The sequence below is a fragment of the Phalacrocorax aristotelis genome, chromosome 13, assembly GCF_949628215.1.
Source record: "Phalacrocorax aristotelis chromosome 13, bGulAri2.1, whole genome shotgun sequence".
NCBI classification, from domain to species: Eukaryota; Metazoa; Chordata; class Aves; order Suliformes; family Phalacrocoracidae; genus Phalacrocorax; species Phalacrocorax aristotelis.
Genome location: NC_134288.1, coordinates 4196079 through 4217476, shown reverse-complemented (window position 1 = coordinate 4217476; position 21398 = coordinate 4196079). Strand labels below are relative to the sequence as shown.

General features: G+C 43.3%; 1 protein-coding gene across 2 annotated transcripts in view; it reads right to left on the bottom strand.

The window, feature by feature from the left end:
- The window catches only part of TRPC4AP (transient receptor potential cation channel subfamily C member 4 associated protein), a 38066-nt gene extending 17403 nt beyond the window's left edge, over nucleotides 1-20663 (bottom strand). The window contains exons 1-8 of one of the 2 annotated variants that reach the window (XM_075108949.1): nucleotides 20475-20663; nucleotides 10679-10807; nucleotides 10326-10442; nucleotides 7283-7340; nucleotides 6149-6204; nucleotides 4436-4564; nucleotides 3065-3266; nucleotides 907-1095 (exon numbers count right to left, since the gene is read on the bottom strand). In XM_075108949.1, coding sequence (XP_074965050.1) covers nucleotides 907-1095; nucleotides 3065-3266; nucleotides 4436-4564; nucleotides 6149-6204; nucleotides 7283-7340; nucleotides 10326-10442; nucleotides 10679-10807; nucleotides 20475-20618 — 1024 coding nt within the window. In that variant the 5' untranslated portion in view covers nucleotides 20619-20663. The remainder of the gene's footprint in view (nucleotides 1-906; nucleotides 1096-3064; nucleotides 3267-4435; nucleotides 4565-6148; nucleotides 6205-7282; nucleotides 7341-10325; nucleotides 10443-10678; nucleotides 10808-20474) is intronic. The other variant, XM_075108948.1, reaches the window with a different exon arrangement.
- Nucleotides 20664-21398: the final 735 nt, after the last annotated feature.

Here is a 21398-nt window from a genome sequence, read left to right as displayed (position 1 = left end):
CTGAGACAGTATTCTGGGAAAGCAAGCAAGCCTAGGTGTACTAACTGATGTTGTGAGTCAAGAGCTGTGACCGGGCATGCTTCCCCTCAGTAAAACTGCCTTGTGAATTCTGTTTCAAAATACCAAGTGTTCTCCAGCTTCCACCAAGGTGTGTGAGAGATGATGCTGGAGCATTCACATACTTAATTTTTTGTGTATTTTCAGAAGTTTTAATAATTAATTGCTACAAAACTCATGAAGCTGGACAAGGAAGAAAGTGTTCCAAAGAAGCACAGAAGCAAAGATTTGGATATCAAAATTTTGGGATAATTCTCATTCTGTTACCGAGTACTTTGAGTTCTACAAGATACGCGTTGCATTTTTGTAATATTGAAGGGTGAAGAGACAAACGAGGTGGTTGCTTCAGAATATTTTCCTAAGGTTGTATTAACACTTCCATATATTCACGTGGAACAATTTCTTTTTTCCAAATTATTTAATTTTGCTGGAACTACCTCTCCTTTTTAAAGGAGGGACCACTTCCTCCGTATGAAGCATTTGGACCCAAAGCTAAGAGCCTTAGTTTTAGAGCAAAATGCCAGTAAAGTCACTTACCTCGGGTGTGTGTATTTTTGCTACTCCAAGGGATATTAGTGCCAAGGATGTACAGGGTTACAGTGTTATCTAGGTGTGCAAATGGCACAGATTGCCCTAGGACACTTCCTTTTGCTAACTTTAGCTCATGGAAAAAAATCAGTGCTACATGAGAACAAAAGAGGAGTCAGATCTAAACTCTGACATGTCAGTCTTTCGCAGAAGAAAAGGGGAATCAACACCAGTTGAAAGGAAGAGCAACACATGGCAAACACTGAAGAAAGTTAAGATATGCATCAGCTACTGGTGGCTAGAGGAATGCAAGCTGGATACCTGTACTGCTCTGCTCTGCCTCTTCGTTTGCCACTCTCATCAGTGCATCAAGTACTAGTGCATTGTCCAGCCAGGTGTACCACTCTTCCAGCTCCTGGAGGAAGCTGGAAGTACCAGTTGTTTCAGACACCTTCCGTGTTGCCAGTTTGCACAATCGCTCAATGAAGCCTGGAATATTCAAAAGTGTAGCTGAAAAAGAAAAAATAATTTTATTATGAATTAAGGTCATCAAATCCTCTATTCCACAAGATACCAAAACATCTACATCAGTAATACAGAAGAGTACACAGAAACAAATTCCATCTGGTTAAAAAGATGTGAAGATGGAAGAAGTCGGTGCACACTCCTATTTAGGACTGAAGAGTGTACATACCCTAGGCATAATTCAATCAGCGTTAAACTGGTTTGTGCTGGACTTACACGGGAAAAAAGTTAGTTCTACCCTACTCTAACTGCTTGTTTCTGGCCAGTTCCCTTTTGCTGGCACTGCTGTTTTCCAGTCCCCAGTGAGTCAATATCAAGGAACTGATCTGGCTGAAAATTAAGCTGGCAGAAGTAAAGCAGCAGCCCTTGGAAGGGGCAGCTCCACCTCCCCCTTCTTCTGTGTGATGCCACCTCCTTCATTGTGCCTCCTGTGGTATTTGTCTCATAGCAAACCGAACTAGCTCACTTCAGTGAGGTGGAAAGCTGCAGACTTTAAAAATATTAGTTTCCTGAATTAGTTCATTATGGAGCAAAACAGATGGGGAACACATGGCAGCAGCCCCAAGTTAGAGGGTCTTAATTGTTGTGGAACTGCATGCTTAGAAATAGCAGTTCAAGGACAGAATTTGCTGGCCTGAAAAATGCTGGGGGGGCTTGGGGAGGTGCTAGGAGCTGCATTTCGTCCTCAAGGTTTCACGGAATAACTTACAGGACCTGTTTATTATAGATACATGGCTAAGTCTTCACTTCGCTATGCACTTGTAGAGGAAGTAGAAACAAAGAATTTGGCCATGAACACTATGTGAAAGAGTTGTGAGATTCTGCCCGCCAGTACCATCTCTGAAAGAGTAAGCTCCCTGATAAAGTTTTTAAAATTATATGCTTTACAGTCTTAGGTACAGTCTCTAACTGAGCAAACAAAAAATGATTAGTTAAACATTTGCTTGGCTAAGTTCAGCTCTGCAGGATCCAAGCTTATTCAGTTCAACTCACCTGACTTAAACTTTGTACCTACGCCTACACACACTTGTCCATTGCTCTTCACAAGCAAGCTCTGGTGATAACAGGGCACAGGACAATACACTCCCCTTTAAAGCGTCTCACTTTCTGCCTGCTGGATTATGCCATCGTCTCTCACTGGACGCTGTAGAGGTGGCAGTGGTTCATGGCTAACAAAATGTTAGAGGATGGGAGAACCAGCTCCAAAACCTTTTTGCACTTCCCAGCATTGTCTGGCACGGGCCTATGCAAATATCTGCTTCAGAAGCTGAAAAGCTTTCCAGGAAAGTAAGAGTTGAAACCAGCAGATCCTACATTTGAGGGTACTTTAAATCTCTTAAATTCATACTCATCCTTCTAGGTAAGACTTCTGCATCTGAGAAGTACTCCGCAAAATAAGGAAACCGCACTGTGCCCAAAACTAGAGCTCAGATTCTGCTGGCGTGGTAAGGGTGGGCAATGTGATTAATATGAAGCACACTTTCCTTGTTGACAAAAGCAGACATCCTGCTCAGGACAATGTCAGATAAAATCAGAGAAGGAACCGCTCCAACAGCGACCACAGTGCATGCGGTTTTAGTTCAGGAATTCATATTTTAAAGAAGGACATGGAATTACTGAGAGTTGCTGAAGGGAAGGACATGGAAGTGACTGAGGAATAGAAAACAAATTCAATTATTTTAAGCCACTCAGTTCCTCAGACAGGGCTGCAATGACAGAAATTTACTCATCTAATTACCAACACCATACGAAACTGAAAGCTAAAAAGTAAGTTTCATTAACAGAAAAGACTGTTTCCAGGAAACTGCTAGAGGAAAGTGAATAATGAAAAAATCCTTTGTAAGACAGAATGCTTTCAGTATCCTCTAGAAACATACACCACTGATATGACATGAGACGAGGGAAACTTTACACACCGGTATTCTTCTGTGTTTGTTCACAATGTAAAAATTACCTTGATTAATTTCAGCTCGAGAAGGACCCAAATTTTTTTTCTGCTGGGCATTTTTGGCAAGAAGCGTGTGCTTATCATCACTTCCTGTGTCGAGTTCAGAAATCGTGACAGCAAGGATCCTGCAGAAATTCGCAAGCTGCTGCTGATCAAAACTGGACACAAGGCTTGCAAGATTGGGAATATCGTCCAGTTGTATCATTTCCTGGAGGAAGCAACATCACAGTGAGTCACACAAGATGGTCAATAAGGAAATACAGACGCAGCCAGAAGGCTTCAGCTACAGCTCCTCCCTGGTGACATGTGTTTTATTTCAATGTTAGTAAAAAAGAAGCCAACAGGCACTGAAAAGTGAAGAGCCTGAAGAAAACCGGTGATTTGTAACTGGTGCCACTTATGTTTATCATCTCCACAAGTATAGATATTCACCTTTTAAAGACTAAGTACCTACGTCAAATTCTGGGGGCTTTTTTTAAAAAAAACTAATTCAACAGAGAAATTGCATTTAGGTATTGTAAAGCTTCAGTTCAGTTTTCCACTTCTCTCTGTATTCTCTTTGAAGCTCACAGATAAGAACTGAGGAAAAAAAAATCTAGGCATCAGTCTTTTCCATCAAAAGATATTTAAAATATGTTGAAAGCAGTTTTCAGAAAAAAAAAAACCCAAACCATTTACATTCAGATAAACTAATCTTGTTCCCTACCTCAGGAAGTACATTATCCTCGACTTTACTCTAAAGAAAACCAGTAACAAGTTACAGAATCCTGACCCTCTCCACGAATGTACGTGGACACATTTCATTCAGGGTTGTCCCAGGGTTACACCTCTAAGAGTTTATTTGCTCACCAGTGCTCATCAGGGCACTGAGCTGTAATGATGCTGGCAAGCAAGTTCAAAAACCTGGTTTGTGCAGAAGACCTGAGTGCCCTGTTTCCACGCCTACAGCTTCTCAGAGAGGTGACAGGTGACAAGCCCGAGGTAAGAGAAGCACAGGAATCCTTCCAAGTATCAGGAGGCCTACTAAAATATCTGAAGTGTAATCAGAAGACAAAGATGAAAAATGAATTTCTATGAGGTTCATTTTCTTTATTCGAAACACTGGTTGTACTTTAATGACAGCTAGGCACTCACCCCCCATCATCCCCTGCAAGCTATGCAAAAGCATTACAAGTACCATACCACATGCATAATTTGGCTTCCGAATGAAATGCGATCGAAGCTAATGATCACTGCAAACAGTCAGGTTTCAAATAAGCTACAAAAAGTGAGAATGCTAGCTTAGAGGATTATCTTCAGCAACTCTTCAAAGTGGCGGCTCTTTCCTCTACTGGCCTGGAAAGCCATACCAATAAAATTAAGAAACCAGTAACTAACCTTCTTAACTCCCAGGATATCTTCAATGAGCGTTGCAGTTTGTAGGAATGTCTTTTTGTTTGTCATCAGTGTAAACAGGAACAACACAAAGTCATTTCTTTCCGCCAATCGCCTTGTGACTCCCTCCGTCTAGAAAGCAAGCAGACCCCGAGTCAAAGCCCACGCTGACAAGTCATATGTTACAGGCACATGCAGGAGAGTTTTACAGGTGATGTGTTATGGAATCAGCTATTCCTGAAACCAGGAAACATCGTATTTAAGGTGACCAAAACTAGCTCCAGTCGTTGTTTGAAGTTAACATGATGCTTGCAAAAACTACAGGCTCCAGGACGTGAGGCTTCAACTCAAGGCAGTTGTTTACTTGCCTGAATCAAAAGTAAACACTTTCCACTGCCTGGAAATTACGTCACAGAGGCTTGTCTCTGCTTTGCCACACAAACTGTAGCCAGCTTCATTTTATGGTATGTAAATGTAGTCCCCAGGTTCCTTCTAAACTGTTCACACCGCTCTCAGCCGGGCAGACTCTGGGCAACCAGAATCAGGCATTGGCCTTAATAAACTTGGTGATGACCCAAAAGTCATGCTAAAGCACGAACTCTGGTTCATCACCAAGTTCATTAAGGCCAGCTTTCACGCTCTGATCTCTGCCGAGAGCACAGCCAGTCTTTTCTGGAATTAAACATAGCTTAAAACTACATCCTTACCACTTGGAAAGCTGTCTATTATGTATGACTGACATTATTACCAGTGCTCACAGAACAAGACTAGCTCAGATACTACCTGAATATTTACACAGAAGCATGAGAACAGTTAATATTGCACACACAACATTTCTGTGATCCTGAACACTTCTTATTCAAGAAAGAAGTAAAACTGAAGTGAATTAAAACAGCATCTAGTCTATAAATTGCAAACTTGTTTCTTAGCATATTACGCTATTCAGTTTGCAAAAGCTGCATTACCTGTACTTAAAAAAGAAAGAATCATACAAGTCAAAAAAAGTGTTCCCTCTCTTCCCCCTCCCCTGTGTACACAGATACAGTGAGAACATGATCTATTAAGACTCAAACTCTCGAGATTAGGTTGATGCCTTTGGAAGAGCTCCAAGCCAGTAACTGCCTTTTATTAAATTTTTGTTAAATAATGCTCCCTAGGTTATGACATAATAAAATGATTAAGTAAACAATCCTGACGATGTTCCCTGTATGCATAATCTGAGGCACGCGCTCGTAGTTTCAGATTTTTAATGGCAAGGTATTTCAACAGGCCTTTAACCCAGCATCTTTCTCAGTACTGATCTGCCATTAACTGAACTGAACTAATATCCAACACATGAAGGAGTTGCAGGATCCAACTTAAAACAACTTGCAAACACCATTACTGAACAAGACTAGCTGTATCTCAAGCCAGCAGGCATCCATTTCCAGCTTCAGATTTTAAATTTGAATACAACAAAGGCTGGCACAGCTTTCCTATGGAAACAGATACAGAAAGATCCAAACAAGAGGGTTTAAACTTGACAATGCGACTAGGAAAACAGAAATTATTTAAGTAACATAAAAGTATAGGGCGGTCTGGTATTTAACTGATGGAATTTTAATGAAAAGTTTCAGAGTAAGTTTAAATTATGCTTAAGAGAGTCTGTATGTTGTCTTATCAAGTGGCACGTATAAAATGACTAGCAGAACACTTTTCCACAGCAGTTGTACTTACACATATACACGTGTTGTACAGTATGCTTAAACAGTCCTTGATGAGGTCATCACTTACTGCAAAGGAGAAAACAGACATTCACTAGCTATGTGGTGCCAAGGACCACTAACTTCCACAGTAGTGACATGAATAGCTGTAAAATGGGTGACAATTTCAGGCTAACTGCTAGCTCGAATCACACGTGCAAATGCCTTGCAGGCTAGAAACCAGATGAAGAAACACTCTATACCTGACCTGTTCACATGCTTTCTTCCAAAACTACTGTCAGCACTGCCTTGGACCACAGAGATGTACTTGTGGTCTGGTGCACTTCTTAGTCACACAAAAAAGAAAACGGTACGGTTGTAAACAGTGTTTTAGGAAAAATATCATAGGTCAACTCAAAATTTGTCAATGTGAGAAACTGCCGAGGCACGTTAGCTCCAGTTACTACGCATGGGGGAAAAAAATAGGACAGCTCATGCAGTTTTCTCCACGCAGCATCAGGAATTCATAGAAAAGCTTTCAATCTGATTTACTCCAGCAATTTAATATTTAAAATATGTTTTCAGTACAAACACACAACAGCTGCCTCTAGCTCAAGTTCAAGTTACTTCACCTTTGAAGTTCCCTGGCTGACGGGCATGGAGCATATGTACCATTTCCTTTCCTCAGAAGGGTTCAGGGAACCAGCAGAATCACAGACAGGAGAAATGAAAACACTAAACTAAAGCTGCTCCAGCAGGAAAGTTGCACTGAAGCGACTGTGCCCCACTGGCAAATTCTCCTTATAGCAGCTTGGAAATCAGTAGTCACTACGACTAGGTCAGCATACTTTTCATTATCTCACATCTCTCTAACTCTTATTACATAACTATGTTGTGGCTTATTATTTCCAGTGAGTGCAGATTTACTGCATTCAGAGAAGTACGTTACGCTGAGTGCATGAATACTCCTGAGCTGTGCTTTACAACAGGTGACTGTCCTAAATCCCACCATGAATCAGTACTGCAAGAACAAAGAAACCAATGATTCATTTAGGAACAAGGAATTGCTGGTATGGAAAGACAGTAACAGAAAAAATAGAATAATTTCTGTCTGAATGAGGACACAAAGCAAGAATGAAATAAAAGGACAAAATGACTGTTTACTTACTTTTCTGTTTCTTTTTCTGTGTAATAAGAGTCGGTCTCATGAGAATTTCTACTAAGAGCTGTAACAACAAGATAAAGAATTAAGGGAATAATCATTGGGATACAAATAACCGACTAATCTGTCAGTGACAAATCCAAACTTAGTCCTGTCTCTGCTTAAGTCACAGAGGTGAATAACGGAAGCTCTACAATTAAAAGCCCACTGGTGTCAAAATTACATTGACAAAAAAATAGTAGTATTTACCCTGAAGAAATAAGAACAGTTGTATAAAACAATCTCCCACTGGCAAGTTTTAAAGAATTTGAGTCTGCAATGATTGTTATTTTACATGCGTCCAGATAACATCGAGGATGGCTATCACACATCTCCCAAAATAACAAATCTTTAGCAGTAATCTGCAGAGAGATGCAAATTTTGCAAAGGCTCCCCGCAAATCTTGCTGGGCTTCAAAACACAGTTCAGGCCCAGACATAACAGAATTTAGTTGCTCCAGATTTTAATCTCACCAATAAAGAGCAAGCCACTGCTTGTGTACATGCACCTTATGTGTATACTTACATATAACATTTACAGATACGCGAAGTGTTGTCTCATTTCTATTTAAGGAATGCAACAGTCCGCCTTCCAAGACTAGCGCCATGATTCTGATAGATGTAGAACTGATCTTTACTTGTTCTAGCCTATACCACCAGTTTATTTTAAAACATTTTAAAAATAGTATTTTATTTAAAAATGAGTTAGCCACTAGAAGGAACTGATGACTTCTGCAAGAAATACTGCAAAAAGCCCCTAGTTTTAAAATTCAGTTTAAAATTGTTAAGAGCGATATAGGCATCACGCAGTCAAGTCATGCCAACTGACAATATACTTATGTTTTACAACTTGCCCTATTTGCCCCAACTTAACTTTACCCTTCTGTTAATGAACTACCTACCCAGACACACCAGAAAACATCTGATAGCACTGGAGGCTCTGCTCACATTTTAAGCACGGACAAATAAACAAACAGGCACTTTAAAGAGGGATACACATTTTCCAGCAATATTTGTAATAGCAGCTGTAGCATCAGTATAGTAGGGAAAAGTGACTGCAGCAGTAATCTAGTACGCATAAAACGTAAGCCGTTAGTAGGAGAAGAATGCACACCTCAAGGCTTGGTACCCGAGATAAGCATCCAAAGATATTCCTATGCACTGCTCTCCTGGGAAAGAACACCTACTCCAACAAGTGTCTTTTACAGGTGGCCGTGGTTACTCCTGCCTTGCCACAGAGCGAACCTTTTCGGCCAGTATTAGTTTTTCCTGGTCAATACTATAACCCACCATGTATTTATCACCTTATTCTTACAGAACTGGTATGCTCCTCACATACACTCCAGGGACTGGACTGCAGTGGTGTGAGACACTCCTTGGAGAGGGCTTTCTTCAGCCTCCCTACTGAAACTGCAACAGTATGCACCAAGAAGCGCAAGGGTCCAATGGCAGAAAGAGAATAGGTAAGAAGGCGCCTCACCAGAGACAGAAGGAGCACAAAGGGAGTTATGAGATCTTATTTCTTGGAATGGGGTTCCATTCAGGTCCCAAGTCCACGAGCCTTGTGTATCAGTTCACATGTTTGTACTCAGGTAATATTTTACATATATTCATATAGAGGGAGGAGACACAACTGTATTTTTTTCCTCCTTGATGTAAAGGCTATCAGAACCCAAAAATAGTTTAAGGAATATACTACCAAACATTACAGCATACAGAGTACACTGCAAATTTAGTGTCCTTCAAAGTTACTCATGCTTCACAGTTCAAAATGCTGCAACACAGAATCAGCACATGGCATACAGGGAACCAGCAGACTAGACTGCTCTTCCAAGTACTAGGGTAGAATTTTCAAACACACATAGCACTCACTTCTACCACTGCCTTTAACCAGATTAAACCCACTTGTATCAGCCAAACCTGGCCGCTGTGCCAGGAAATAATAGTGTATCTGATATTTACCATCTCCAGCCCAAGAAAAAATAAGAAACCAACAAAACCCAACCAACCAGGAAAGAAACCCAATCCAACCCGACACGCACACACGCTTATTCTGTGCATTCTTATACTAAAGCACTTCTACAGGAAGTATCACTATTTCCCTTTAAAAACAAGGGAAATTTAGTACATTTTCATACAAGCTTTTAAATTGCTTGGGTAGCTGAAGACTTTTGTCCTCAGTTGACAGAATAACAGCAACTAAACCAGGGCTACTTTCAAAACAATATAACCTAAATAGAAGTTTTACTTAAGTAAAGGCATGCTAAGTGTAACAAGAAGGGAGTAGCAAAGACACTGTTTAGTTGGACCAAACAGAAAAAAAGGGAGGGGGAAAGAAAGTGTCAATTAGTTCACTGGAAAATAGAAATCATACATTTCTAATGAAAGCTAAGGTCCCAAAGTCTGCCACCATAATGCTGAGTAAACTTGGGTATTATTTGTGCAGTATTAAACATACAAAAAGAAAAATTGCCAGAATGTCTACATAAACCTTTCAGCTCTGTTTAAGAACTTTTCCAGCAATACACACACACAACTTGGCTAGGAGTGCCCCAGTGGGCTTTAAAACCCACCACATATCCTTCATGGCTAAGTGAAATTCTCAGTGCTCCAGTATGAACTTAGTATTTAATCTCACAACTAGAAATCATTTGAAACTATTTTAACTGAGAACTTAGAGGTCTAGCCTTTTTAAGTTAAAAACATACTATCTGAAGAAACAGCCAGGTCTTCTATACCATATATAAGAAGCACCGCCTCACTTTTGATGATATAATACCTTGGAAAATACACCCTTTTCACATTTTGATTAACCGAAACAGGCACAATTCTAACGCTTAACATCAAACTGGTAAAGTCATTCTGTAGCTTGCATTTAGATGCTTCAAAGGTCTCAAAGACCTCACTCACAGATTTCCCAGTGGTATGACCATCATGCAGAAACCTTTTGATATCATTGATGAAAAAACAAAAACAACAAAAAAACACAACAAACCAACCACGACACTTACATCAACTCCTCCAAATAAGTCAAATGTGTATGTATTTGGGAAAGTGGACTCTTGAGCAGCTTTTCTATCTTCTGTAACAAATGCCATGGCTTCCATTGAAAGAAGTGGAGAAATTTCCTGCATGCAGTAAAAAAAAAGTTCAGAAAGAAAACTCTTCATCAGTATAAACACAACTATCTGTGTGATCTGCTGACTAATCAATTACACACATTCCCAGCTCTCACCTATCAGCCAATTCACAGATATTATCATGCAAACAGTTTCAAAAATGAGTTAGAATATGATCACAGGAGACTAAAGAAAGCAACAACAAAATAACCCCTAACTTGCAGGAAGAACAGTGTAGACAGTACCCGTAAGATGCTTTGGCACTGCGAGAAATCGCTGTTTGGATGGCTATGTTCATACAACTTTTGCAACAGTAAGGGAATCCCATTCCATTTCGCTTGTTTATCTCTTTCCTTTAACAAGGCCTCTGTGATCTGCAACAAAGGAAGAACATAATTCCCATGCATCCAATGCCTCACAACCAGGAAAACCACCTTATCACCTCCCCAGAATATCAGTATCAGAATATCACAGGAAAATAGTTTTTTGAAGAGAGTACCATTACAAAATCCAGTACCTCTTTCCACGCAGCAATTTATCCAGGACTGGTAGGCGCAGAATCTTACCAACGGTCAAAGTATCTTTAGCAGGACAGGGCTTAAAGCTGATGTTATCACTTAAGAGTACTTAATCTCATTCCGTATTTTTATATTGATCAAATATTTTTAAATGGGAACACATTAGTCTGAGTAATTCCACTAGCAGAATTCCGACTGAAGGGACACTGAAGGAGGAAATGGGGGCCCCTGACACTATCAAAAACGACACTAGTCTAAGGTAGACAGAACACCGAAGGTGGGAAGGCTTCATAACTCACATTCAGCTAGTAATGAGTACTTCCTCAGCCAAATCCCTGAAGCCACTATTGGTCATAGCAATGACCCAAACCACTAAGATTTTCCAAGCAGACGCCAGAATAATGTATCAAAGATACAGTGAAAATTTCCTCTGTAGTCTTAGGCTGGTTATAAATGGAGACCAACAACTAAATCAATAGAACACAGGCATTATCCTCGAGGAAGCAGGCTGCAACCACATAAAGGAACCTCAGCATTTGCTACATTTGTGCAAACTCTCCATTTTCCTCCTTCTCCCCAAAATATATTAAAAAAATTTCTCAATATTCACCACTGTATTTTACACCTGAAAAAAAATGAAGTAGCAACACAAGGCTAAAAAATATTCTGCTTAGAATCCACGAAAGACATTTTGAAGCCTGAACACTTCCAGGTTACTGCCAGCAGATGCTGTAAAGGAGCAGCTATTCATGCAAGTTCACCATCCAGTCAATGCTGACCAAAATTCAACTCCCTTCCTTAATGATACTTCAGAGATACCTAGACCAGCCCCAAAATAGGGACTTACCCTTGCGCAGAAAGGTAAGGCAGAAAACAATAATTACAGTCTACAGGATTTCTGGCTGGTTTTACAAAATTTTTATATGCCTTCCAAATAAAAAAAGAAAACAAGGAAAAAAACCCAATCCTCAGGCCAGCAAGACTGCATCTCTGTGCAACACTTGGGGATTTTCTCTTACTCCTCTAAGCTGCTCTCATTCTGCGTAAGTCACTTCCCCGAACCTTTCTGTGGTTAACTTGCATTGTTTCCCTCCAGCCTGCTTAATGTTCATTGTTAATCGTTAACAGCCAGGAAATCTTGCTTATTGTTTCAGCCAAGACATCCTTCTCAGATAGACCTCAGCCTACAATTCCAAAGGGCTATTCAATTCCTGCTTAGACAATTATATGCAAATATACCTCAATTTCTGACTGAGAATTTAACCCTTTTCTCTGCTTGTTAGACAGCATACAGAAGACCAGAAAACTGATGCAAGCACGTGAAAACTCAGACTGGCAACATCAGCTGCTATAGGTCCTTGCTCTTCTTCTAAGCTTCCCAGATAGGGTTCTTTTCCTGATATAATACACAAATCTGTACGTAACTAAGAATTTAAAGGCTCTTGAAGTATCAGGTTTTCCTGCTACAAGGGGTGATTGAAGCAACATGAGCAAAGCTGGGACACAAAACACTCCAGTTTTAAACTTTTCTCTGCTGTCTGACTTCTAAATAAGAGTAGTCAACCAGCACTGCTGGAGAACGACACAGAGTTCCTTCTGAGGAGGCCACTCACAACAAACGGCAGGATGAAACTACGAAGTCAAAATGGCTTCTCATCGTCTGGACTGTGAGTAATGGGTCAGCTCCTTTGAAGTCACAAATTTCCATTCCTCCTTGGAATACCCAGCACAGAGAGAGCAAGGAGCTCTACCACTACCCCATCTCAGGTGCAGGAGGAGTACACACCCCCACAAGCAGTGGGAGGAACCGGATTAATTGCTGGGTAAAACGCAAAGACCGCGCAGCAGAACGCCAGGGAAAGAATCCAACTGTCTGGCTCCAGCTGATGTGGAGATACCACAGGCAGCAATGACGTGCACAGGCTGCAATCTCAGGTTCCAGTAGCACAGCACAGAATTCAGCATCCAAGTGCTATTAGAAAGGCCAAAAAACCTTAATAAATGTTAAAACCTTGTCCTGGGCTTAACACATTAGTTAATCGCACGTACACTTCCTGGTCCGGGGCAGGATCCACCTCCATTCTCATTTCTGTACTAGCAGGTCTTCCTCTCCCTATCCCAGACTGAGAGGCATTCACTTGTGCTGACCTGCAGAAAACTTTCAGAACTGAAATTATGAAAGAATGAAGCAAATGTTTCCTTGCTCTCATCATCTTTTAACTGCTTTAAAAAAAAATATTTTCTTTCTCTTGATTTAATACATGGCTTTGGTTTCATTGCAAGCTCTAGCCTGTGATCCCTATTCTGTACTTATGAGGCTACCCTGGCTCTGAATATTTCCATTGTGGCGGGGCGGTATTTGCCAACGCAAAGATTTTGGATTGCATGGAGGGATTAAAATTCAATTAGATTGTATGGAGCTGTCTGTCTTTACAGCCATTTTGGTTAAAAACTGCATCTCATGATTTCTGTAATAGCAGCTAGTCAATGGTTTTCATTTATAAGCAAGGTCGATTTCCTTCTTGCTCTTTTTGGGCAGACATTATTGAAGAGTCATCAAAATTAGCACTGGGTCTTTTGGGGCCCCTTTTCCTCTCCAGCATTTTTTTGGTCTCATCCAAGCAGGATAAGCCCAACCAAACACTGATTTCCCAGAAATTTTCTCCATTCACTGAATAGCTCTGGATAAAGTCTCTGAAATCTTGCATACAAAGATTGAGAAGACAGATACTGTCTAGCAAGAAGGTGAGGTTGCAGAAGCCCAGCTGGAAATGGCATGAATTAACAGAAGCAGCCTACCTAACCAATGGTCGCAGGGGTTATGAACCGCCGCACCTCACTGGCATTAGCAGACAGAGTAAGTACCAATTACTGAGAAAACAAAAGAACGAGCATCAAAACTTCCCTACCAGCCAGGCACAGTAAACCAAAATGGTACAAACACCAAGACACCACAGAGCCATTTCTCAGAATTTTGTCGTAACACATCCAAATTTTGAATCGCAAACCAAGCAGCCCGGCGGGGCGGCACGTTGTGGCTCTCCAGAAGCGGTTATATTCCAGGCAAGCCTCTGAAACAAGGCGGCAGGCACTAACTCCAGCCCAGGCCCAGAGCTCCCATCCACGTCATAGTCCAAGCAGTCTGCGCGATGCCAGTTTTACACCGGCAGCTGCCTGAACGCTGCTCACCAGCCGGGTGATCGGATGCCTAACCAGTACCAGCCATCTCCCCCGCCTCCAGCCGCACTGGTAAAGCCATGGCAGTGTGGTTTTGCTGGAAGGGAAATCAAAGACTTCCAAGAGGATTTCAGTACAGAGTTAAAAATGCGTCATCAAGCCTCTCTGTGACTGCAAGGTAGAGCTGACCGAGTGGTTTTCTCTTTCAAGTCTCCCAAAGGACTGGAGCCCAGTATTTCCCAGAAGATTACCCCAAAGACTGATAAATACCACAGGAATACTTTCCTACTACAGAGTTTAAGTAATTTTTGTACAAAATTTTTCTTGAAAGTATACGAAGAGCTGAACAAAGACACTACACACAAATCTACATATTCCTTTTAAATTTCTACCCCTCCTGTGTCATAATTCCTTTTAAAATGCGCCAGCATCCATTAGCATAATAGTCAATAAATAATTTTGAATAATACCTAAATCTTCATCAAGTTATATTAAGTTATATGTTAATATTTACCGAAATCCATCCCTTGATCAGTTTAGTTCCCCTTTCCTTGCTCCCTCTCCACTTTGCTATAGTATTTGCTACTGCTGTTCCTACCTATGACTGCCGTCCTCCAGGTACGGTCCCTCCGACAGAAGCTGCTTATCCTCCCGGCTGCCTTGTGCCCGTGTCCCTGCACACGGTCACAACCGTGTTAAAGCCTTGCTAAAACATTTGTTACTGGCCTGAAATCTCCTGTAGTCATGATTGCTTTGAAATCCCTTCCTCTTCCAGTAAGGATTTGCCTTTCCATTTGTGTTCCTGCATTGTGACAATTTTCATTGCCTTACAGAGTAAACCTCTGATTTTCCTAACCTTGTCTCCACCACTTTTCTAAGCTGTGGTCAGTGATACATCTCCATGTCTTCCCATGATGACAGCTGCTGACGAACCGAAGGCCCACGAGCACATGACAGTGGCAGAAATACCATGAGCTAATCCTCCCCTTTGCTCTCCAGCGTGGGGATAACAGTTTTCCTAAAACTGTGTTTCTATTTCACATTTTACCCTTCAAACATTCCACTGCCTTGCTGAACACTTCCTACAGGAGGACATTTTCTGTGATCTTTCAAAAAGCAATGAACAGTGACTCCCGTGTCCAAGCATCCTTTACAGCACTAAAGGGTTTGGGCCGTGGTAGACTTTAAGCTATGACACATCAGTTGTAACTTTTCTTAATTCAGTTTTTTGTTGCAACCATGCATTAAGGTAAGGTTGGAAGCATTTTAGAAAAAGCATAATTTCCATTTTCAGTATTATCCCTGACCACTTCCAAAGTGCATATTCAAATGTTCTGAAAGTTTAAAAGGAAAAAGATACACAAGGTTATGGATCTCAAGAAACAGATGCAAGCATGTGGTCTTTACATATTTTTAATAAAATCAAAGCTTTTCCATATCCTTTCCTTCAAACCTTTTTAGGCTGCACCTTTAAAAAACAGGAAACTAATATTTGTGCAATTAAATCTTTAATTTTCCTCTGAACAGTAATGACTTAGGAAGTCATCTCTGACCGACTGCCAGGAGAATGATTATTCAGTATTTTGGGGAGTGCCCCATCATCCCAGCTCTTCATTATATTTTCCTTTTCAGTCGCTAACAAACATGCATCAGCCTGGCTAAGCCATCTCTCTCCTCACACGACGTTTCACAAAAAAAGCCCTACAACCAAGGTAAATGCCCCCTGCCCAAGGATTTCATGTTAACACAACAGCATGCTACAGAAACACAGCTTCTGGCCTATACAGTGATTCTGGAAAGCATTCCAAGGGAGAAGCCATGAACAGCTACCCTGCAGCCGTGGGGCAGCAACCAACGCGGCTGGTCACCTGCATGTGGCAGGTCATCAGGAACATGTCAGAGCCCCCAAAATTATAAAATTTATTAATTATAAAATCATAAAAAGAAACTCTGCTGGGGGAAGGCCACATAAGAACACCTATTTCCAGCCCATCTCTAGCTCCTAGATTCTTCAAAGTGTGGATCGAGTTTCTCATAACTCCTGTCTCTCCACAACCCTGATGGAGCCCACCATACTTTCTCCTGCCAACCCAAAAGCCAGGCACGAGCCCAAGGACACGGTGTCCCAGGATACAACCTGCCATAGCTCCTAGCCAGCTCTAAGCATCCCACGACTCCCAGACCACTGCTCTGCTCACCGTCACTGGAGAAAGAGCCAGTCTACCAAGGCAAATAACAGGTCTCGCGAATCTCCCCACAGCGTTTCCAAGAGCAGAACAACTCCAGCAAAGATCTTTAACACCAGCACCTCTTCAAAACCACTACAGAATCTGCCAGATAGCAATTACGGCTACTAATGTTTGTTTTGATGGTCTTACTTGCAGAGAAAAATAAATCAACTAATATGTAAAATTATATTAACTTCTCAGTGATTAATTTTTCCTTGAAACTGCCTAAGTTTCTTTAACTGATTCTGAAAGAAAACAAAATCTGTAGGGGTATCTAGCAAAAGCAGAGGGGCAAGGAATATCACATCTACTATAGTTCTCTTCCCACTCATCTTCAGTCACACAAAACAAGACTACTTCAGTCCAACACTACTGCTTTTGAGCATTTCTAGTATCACAGAGCTCTGGTCCCTGTTACGCAAAAAGCATGTCCAGGCTTTCCAATACTCGCTAGCTGCCCTCTACTGAAGAGGCCTGCTAAGATCCATACAGTTAGAGCTACTAAAGTGGATTATATTCATGTGAATGTTTTTTTTTTTCTGGTGGTGATGGTGGTGTTGTAAGGAGGAAACAAAACTTATTAGAGAACAAAATATTTTCTCAGAGTTAGGAAACTACTACAGACTACTCATAACCTGTAATGGTAGGAGCTGGAAATCTGGATGTCCAAGGCAGAAAATGTTTTCCTTCCACAGAGTTTTTTTCAGAGTGGATAGGGACTATACTGCTAAGGGAAGCATCTATTCCTAGGAACAGCAGATCACGAAATACAGCTGGAAAAATGGACTCTCTTTTTCCATCTGATTTTTTCCGCTAAGCCTTGGCAATCCTGTGAGAGTGAGACCAGTGCTGACGATCTGCTCTTGGGACTGCACCAAAAGCACACCAGTTTGCCGACAAATCACTGGTTAGTCCATTATTATACTGCTCTGCCTACAGAGATTCACATAGGTACACCTAAATATCTTCTGATTTCATGGTATATACATGCTTTTCACAGCTGACTTGCAGCAGATGAAGTGTGTGCCGTCTTGCTACAGGGACTTCAGCTTGATCAGCTGAGCCGAAGTGTTCCTTTGCCTCCAAGGAGCCACAGCATAAACCCCATCAGGTCTTATTTACAGTGCCTGCGTGCACACAGCACAGCTGTACCAGGAGAGGGACTACAGACCAGCCCGCTCACAAGCAACACTGCTCCTTATTAGAAAACGTGCGTCACTTCTGGAAAGTTGGTCTGCTTCTAGTCTACCAGTATCTGAAAAGCCACTTTCACTTGCTCTGTACTCAGTGCTAGAGCAAACCTTGGTACAAGGTTATGCAATCTGACACCAGTGATTGCAGCTTGCATCCAGGGCAGCAGCTGATGCGAGCAGTTTGGCTAAAATGGATATATGAACAGATAATAGCAGTATCTACTGAAATCTGCTTTATCCATCAACCTTCTTATTAATAATAAAGCAAAGAGAGCAGCCAGCAAGAAAGCTGTGGCTCCTGGTAGGCAAGTACAGCAAGAACACAAAAGGATCCAGATGTCAGAGCCCTAGCTGGCCTCAAAAACTGTCAGATATTCAGGGGGCTGTCGCTGTCGAAAATATTTTTATGTCCCTGTAAGATCAGGCTGATGAACTTTCAGATGTAGGCCTGCCAACAATTACCCTTCGCAATTCAAAGACAAGGCCCCACTTTCCTCATACAAAAATGGATCTTGAGATCACCTAAAAACAGTATGCAAAGCTTTGTTTAAGGATAAATGCCACTGCTGCCCACAGAAGGGTACTAATTGTCTCCCGGAAATCAGATGTTGAAATATAGTGACAACATTGTGGGAGAACACTTCCCAGATGGCAGGCACCCCAGCAAGGAACGGTGCTTCCCAGTCTCTCTCAATTAAGACCTTGAAAAGGGTTTCTCTTCCTCACAGGATACCAGCTGTGCAGGCCAAGCAGCATATGACCCAAAACTTCCTTGCAAAGAACGGGAAGAAAGAGTTTGAAGGACATTCTCCTGACTTGTTCTTCTAGACCCCGACACAGCAGCTTGGGAACTTGATCTGCTCTCAGGCTTTTCAGGAGCAAATTAATGGAGAAACTTAAGCAAGGGCTACCACACTGCCACTGAGGAGTCAACTGCAGGAAAACTGCAAACATTCTGATAAAAAAAATAGAATTTAAAAAAAAGCACCCAAAATTAGCTTGTACTTCTTTAAAAGTTACATCAAAGTGTTTTATATTTAGATTGTCTACAAACAAAAAACTGCTTCAAGGTAAAAGTACGGAGACACGTAATTCACAAAGTTCAAAATCATTCAGGGAGTTCGTTCCCTCCCCTCCTTAGTCTAAGTGATTTAAAAACATATTCTGACAGCATTTACGAAGCACTGGGAGCCCTAGGCATCCGAGCTTTATGTCTTTTAAGGTAGCACAGCGAAATTTATAAAGTAAAACAAAACAAACAAAACCCCAGCAACAAAAAAAAAACCCTCAGAATCGACGTTATGAGAAGGAGGATATCACTAGCAGAAGTTTCCTCGATTACGGTAAAAGCCTAGTCATTTGCTTCAGCAGCTATTTCCAACAATTCATAAATGCCCCGAATTAAAACATGGTACCACCACATTTCTCAAGGAAACCAAAGCCCAGAGTGGAGGCACCACCCTAACAGATTACGTTTGTGCACAATGTTGACACAGGTTTATCTGACTTAAATCATTCCGGTTGTGGGGGAGCGAACGAGCAAGAGCGTAGAGGTGGACAGGCAAGTTAGTGAGACAACACGCTGTTTTGCCTACATGCTGTATGAAACGGACTCCTAAAACAATCCCACAGAAATAACTTTTTTCCAAAGAGGCAATATCAGGTTTAAATTCATGCAAAGTATTAACCAAACTAGTATCTGAGCAAGAAGCACAATAAGAACAAGAAAGCTGTTGAAAAATAACCTCCTGCTCTTTTACCCATCTCAGCTACTGAACGAGGCGTGGGCATTTAGGATGAACAAATCTTTTCTTAGCAATCGCTCACAATCCCTGTTAATCAAGGAACACACTGTTGTTTGCACTAGTGAAAATCACTTAGAGAAATACCATTTTTTTATTCATTTCAACTCAAAAAAAAATCACCACCCGACTGCAAGCTCTTTATCCCACGCTTCAGCTTCCAAGTCTTTGCACTATTTTGCATTTAATCTGTAAAATAAACGCCAATTATTCGTTGTAAAAAGAAATAAATATCCATTATCCGTGGCTTAAAAAAAAGCCAGCATAAGCACACGATAGGCACAAGCCTAGGTTAATGAGCTGATTTCATTTCTCGGTATTTCCAAGCATCATCAACTGGGAAAGATGACAAATTTCAAATAGACCTGGAATAGTTTCATGGAAAACCGCCAGCATAAAGCCTACTCCATTTCAGAGCTAAGAGGTCTCCTGAGCCCTAATATCGTGAGACCGCCTTTGTCCACCAAACACGCTTAAGTTTTGCTGCTGCATCGTTAGGGTTCCAAGCACAGCTTCCTTTCTTTGCAAGAGAAAGCCACAACCTCTATCACCGGCGAAAGCAACAGAGGACGGCTCTGTTACTGCATGGCAGATGCCTGTCCTGATCCGCGGGCTTTCTGCAGGGAGACCGAGGTGGGAAGGAGGGATAAGGAGCACGAAGGCACAGAGGCACCCTTCCTCCCCCCGGGCGAGGCCGCAGGGCCATCCCCCCGCACGGGCGGAGGAGGACGGGGGCCCAGGGAGCGCTCGCTCCCGGCGGGGGGAGGCCGCTCCGCCAGGCGCTGCCTGCGAGCGGAGCTGGCGGCAGGCCCCGCTGGGCCGGCCGGGCTCCCCCGGGCCTCGGAGCGCCAGTAGAGGCTCGACAGCCCCGGGCTGGAGCTCAGCGGCGCCGCGGGGCCGCCCAACACCCGCTCCCGACCCCCGGCGGAGGGGGAGCCTTGGGGGCCAGGCTCGGCGGCTCCCGTGTGGGCCCTGCCGCGGGCGGGGGTGGGGGGGGGTTGGTGGTGGTGTGTTAGGGAAGGGTTGCAGCAGGGCCCCCCGCCGGGGCCGCGCCCCCCCTCCCACCGGTGCCGGCGGAGCGGCCTCTCCTCACCGCGGGGCTGCCCCCCATCCCATCCCGTACCTGGGCCCCCCGCGTCAGGCCGCAGCCGCTGAGCTGCCCGTGCCGCAGCTGCGCCAGGATGTTGGTGGCCGCTGCGCGAGCTCGTCGCCGGCTCCCCCCGCCGGGCCCGGGCCCCCCCGCCGCTGCCGCTGCCGCCGCCGCCATGGCCGCTGCTCCGCTCGGCCGGAGACAAACAGGAAACGCCCCCTCCCCCCGCCGCTTTGTACGGAGCGGCGCGAGGGTCGCTCGGCAGCGCCCCCGCCCGGGCCCCGCGCGCACCGCGCCACGCCGCCGCGGGGACCGCTGGGAAATGTAGTCCGGGCGGAGCCGAGTGCGCATGCGCGCGGCCGCCGCCGAGAATCCCGGCGTGGGGAGAGGAGGAGGAGGAGGAGGAGGAAGACACCCCGCCATCGCCAGGCGGGGGCGTGTGTCGTCCCCACGCTGCGTAGGGAGGCTCCTGCGGGATGCGCAGGGCTGAGCGCCACGTCCGCGTACTCGCCGGCCCTTCCCCCGCCCCGAGACTCCCGCCGCGTGTCCCTCCCGGCGGCTGCTGAGGCAGCAGGGCTCTGACGGCCACCTCACCTCCACGCCCGGGTTTATTTCCATCAATATACCGACGTGTGCTTTACTTTTTTATTTTTACTATTAATTTACTGCTACCAGCTGAGGTGAGCAGTCCAGACACGCAGGCAGAAGTAAAGCCCACAGCGCAGCACCCAAGGAGCTACTGGAGTCAAATGAAAGAAACCCCAAAGCAGAGACTCCTGACACCACCAAGAGCCCCGACCACACGACAGACATTTACGACGAAGCTGCTCTGCCCCTGGAAGGCAGAGAGAAAGCTGGACTCAGGGCAGACTGCTGAGACAGGTGCTGTTCTCTGCACCAATGCAAATCAGCGTAAATTCCTCCAAGGGTTAAAAAAAAAAAACCTCAAAGGAGACA